General features: G+C 33.4%; 1 protein-coding gene across 1 annotated transcript in view; it reads right to left on the minus strand.

Moving 5' to 3' along the window:
* The window catches only part of LOC107653102 (cadherin-18-like), a 130,499-nt gene that overhangs the window by 3,243 nt on the left and 123,174 nt on the right, over positions 1–4,082 (minus strand). The window contains exon 12 of the mRNA XM_016439740.1: positions 369–620. Within this exon, the coding sequence (XP_016295226.1) occupies positions 369–620 (252 nt within the window). The remainder of the gene's footprint in view (positions 1–368; positions 621–4,082) is intronic.

The raw sequence follows: 4,082 nt of genomic DNA on the forward strand, positions 1-4,082 counted from the left end.
ATTGAATATTGTGTAATATTATTTTACTATACATTGACTACTTTTAATATGTACCTATTTACCTTTTTTAATTGTTTACGAGTCATTCATTTAAATTAAGCAATAATATTATCACCTAACATCCATAATCGTACAAAAACAATCATTAGATTATTCATTCTTAATATTCAGTTTTACTCAAAAAGTATGTATCTTAAATAAGTTAAAAGCTTTATGAATGCCATATAACATTACCTATAATCAACAGCATTTATAATGAGTTCCTATATGTTTCTTTTGGCCCTGTTCATAAGTAATTGATTATGTTGCTCTCACAATCTGTGATTTGTGGTTTAAATATATATATATATATTCCAGGTTGAACTCACCCAGTAAAATCAGCACACAGAGCAGTATGGCAATGAGAGCACCAGTGCTGAGCCCTGCGGAGGAGAGGAACGCTTCACCCTGACAGATCTTCAGTCTGGTGCCTCTCTGGCAGGAACACACCCTGAGTGTCAGGGTACTGGTGCTGCTCAGGACGGGTTCCCCGTCATCCCACACCACCAGCGGGAGCTTGTACAGTTCCTGGGTCAGTCTGTGGAACCGCCGCCGTCTGGCGATGATGCTGGCAGTGCTGTCTGCGGACAGACACACAGATAAGGTCACAATTAGTTAGAAAGCACTCGCACAGCTATCAGATGGCTTCAGATGACGTTTCTGGCTTTAAATTGCTTTTTGAAACTTGACATCTGTTGCTGTAAAAAAAAAAAGTGGAACAGGAGGGGAAGTGAACAGTGACAGATTTCAACTTATAGTGACAGATTTTTTTGTTATATGGCTGTCACATTAAAAATAGTCTAAAAAAACAGACCTTTGTCATTTATTTCAGCCTAATATTATGATAAATTGTACCTGTTTTACAAGGTGGTGATTTCATATGAATTCATGCAGTGTGCATCATACGAAAACATAAGATTATACGAAAAATACGTAAGATAAACATAACCATCAGTGGGGCGTAAGGGCTGATCTTATGCAGATCATTTGAAAATGTATGACTAGGATACAAGAATAAGCCATCAATTTGCCAAAATGTAAAATAGTTATGATTTACCATGATATTATGTTGTTTCTTTTTGGTTCATGACATATGAAAACAAATCATACAACAACAACAATAATAACAGCAATCATTAATAATAATTTAAAAAACATGATGAGCTAAACAGAATAAAACGGTCTATTTCAATATTTTTGTGTACCATTTTCAGTATTTATGCAAAAAATATTTACATTTTTGCACAAATTATGACTGAATCTCAGTTTTCTGTAATTACCACCACGAACAAAACCATTTGCACTAACAAAAACAACAACAATAATAATAATTTTGAGAACATAACTTAAAAAAGGTAATCTAAACAGACTAAAATAATCTATTTCAATATGTTTTGTGTACCATTGTCAGTATTTGTGTGAAAATTATAAATTTTTACTCAAATTAAGACAGAATCTCAGTTTTCTGCAATTACCACCATGACCAAAACCATTGTCACAAAAAAAAAAAAAAATCAAAATATAATAATACGGCTGTGTCTCAAATTGTGGAAAAAGTGTGAAAATTGTATTGAATTTTCTATATTTAGGACACATTGGGAAATGATATAGTATAATATATAGTGTATTATTACAATAGTTTTCATTATTATTAGTTAATATAAATTAGTCCAAAAATGTATAAAAAGCTATTTCTATCACCAACACTGACCACTGACTGACAGACTTTTGTTGTTTAAGAGAAATAATGGGTTTGGCAAAATTATTTTCTTGTGAAGCATGTACAAACTCTATTACACATTGTTAGTTGACCCCCCCCAAAAAAATAAAAAAATAAATAAAAATAAATATATAAATAAAACAAAATAAAAGTGAAAAGTGTTTCAAAAGAGCTTGTTTTGTAAAAGTCCACAGGGCTAAAAGTGCCCACAGTCAAAAAAAAAACACAAAAGGCAAATAAATGGTAACAACGAGCAATTCAATTGAAACAAAAAACTGAAAATGAATGAAAAGAGGAAAACGAGGGAAATTCAAGGGTGAAAAGCAGAAGTAATGAGAGAGAGCGATAACAGACGAAGATAAAGACAGAGTCTATTCGAGAACAAGAGGAAAAACAGAGAGGGAGAAAGACGGCAGATAAGAGATCATTATATCAAATTAGCCTGGTTTGAGCACAGGCCACTCTCGCTGAAGCTCTCTGCCCGAGTGTGCCGTTTCAGAGCATTTAGGAGCCCCATTCCCACAGATGGGCTTTTAATGGGAGAACTCACATTCTCTGAGCCCTGAACATGCGAGGTCTGTCTTATACTGGCTGCCTACAGCACAGCGAGCAAAGCTCTTAGCCTGAGAATCAACCTAATGAGCCTCCATCTCGCTCTTTCTGAACTTCATCACATTCTCCGGCAATCCCTGCGTTTCTAAGCATTCTGAGAAAGGGATGCTAGATGGACAAGGATACGGGGAAATCAATAGAAATTGAGCAGCAAATGAGTCAAATAGCAAGAAAGAGGGGCTCGGCACATCTGATCTGAGCAACATTTGAATTAAAGTCCATTAGAGGCCTATGTGGCATATTACAGACTCCTGATGGACAGCTGCTTCTGAGTAAAGTCACTTTATATAAACCTTTACCTTCATGAAGAGATCTTATTTCTAAACAAAATCACTCCTAACCAACCCAATAATAATACTATTAAAGGGGTCATATGATGCAATTTCAAGTTTTCCTTTCTCTTTGGAGTGGAGAATAATTCGATACATTTTACATCTATTAAATGCAATATTATGTTTTATGCAATATGTAAATGAGAAAGAAACAGAATATTACCAACATTTGTCATTGATTACACCTACACACAGGTAGGTGGCGATAAGTGGCTTGAGTGAGTTGCTGCTTCACACTGCTTCATTCAGGAATGAAACTCTGATGGTCTTCATGAGTGAGTCACTGAATCATTCATTCAACCAATTTATTCAAAAACACTGATTCATTCAGGAATGAAACATGTAAGTGTCTTTGAATGAGTCATTTAATTATTCATTCAAACAATTTGTGACCAGTGCTGGCAAAATGAGTCACAATGAGCAAATAAAAAAAAAAGACTTTTTACATTCTTAAAAATGACATTTTTACATTCTTAAAAAAAACATCACCTTCAAAACGATATACAGTATGATTTGTTGGAATCGAATGAAAAATGACTGCGCTACACCCGTTGAAATTGAAGTTTTCTGAAGGTTCCAAAGCGAAATCTCCTAGCAACGTTGCATTGTTTCTTCCACTTCCTTTCTTAATATTAATTACTATATTAATAATCACAATATAGGCACTTTTTATTTTATTATTAAAAATAAGAACAGATGCACACAAAAAAAAACAAGAACAGTAGAAAAAATATAGGAAAGAAACAAACCTAGTGCATTACTTTTTTATTTTACTAATCTAAACAAAAGCATTCATTACATTACATTACATTTAGACATTTAGCAGACGCTTTTATCCAAAGCGACTTACAAATGAGGACAATGGAAGCAATCAAAATCAACAAAAGAGCAATGATATGCAAGTGCTATAACAAGCCTCAGTTAGCTTAATGCAGTACACGTAGCATGTTTTTTAAAATCATATAATAAATAAAAAGAAAACAGATAGAATAGAAAAAGAATAGAGCAAGCTAGTGTTAGAGGCCTTTTTTACTTTTGTTAATCAGAAGTCAGAAAATCGGAATTATAATTGTATAATAAATAAAAAAGAAAACAAAAAGATAGAATGCAAAAAGATAAGAGAAGCAAGTGTTAGTTTTTTTTTTAAGAAAACAAGCAGTTAGTAAATAAATAGAGTGCAAGTCTAAAAGGGGCAAGTTTTTTAAAATTTTTTATAAAGAATATAATTAGAATAGAGAGTGCTCGAGTTAGAGGGTCAAATAAAGATGGAAGTTGATGTGAGTGAGTGCAGGTACAACTGCAGGAAAAATGGCTTGAAGAAGATGAGATGGAATAGGATCAAGCGGACAAGTAGTAGGATGATTAGAAAGGATGAGTTT

The sequence above is a fragment of the Sinocyclocheilus anshuiensis genome, unplaced genomic scaffold, assembly GCF_001515605.1.
Source record: "Sinocyclocheilus anshuiensis isolate Anshui unplaced genomic scaffold, SAMN03320099.WGS_v1.1 scaffold1328, whole genome shotgun sequence".
Classification (NCBI taxonomy): Eukaryota; Metazoa; Chordata; class Actinopteri; order Cypriniformes; family Cyprinidae; genus Sinocyclocheilus; species Sinocyclocheilus anshuiensis.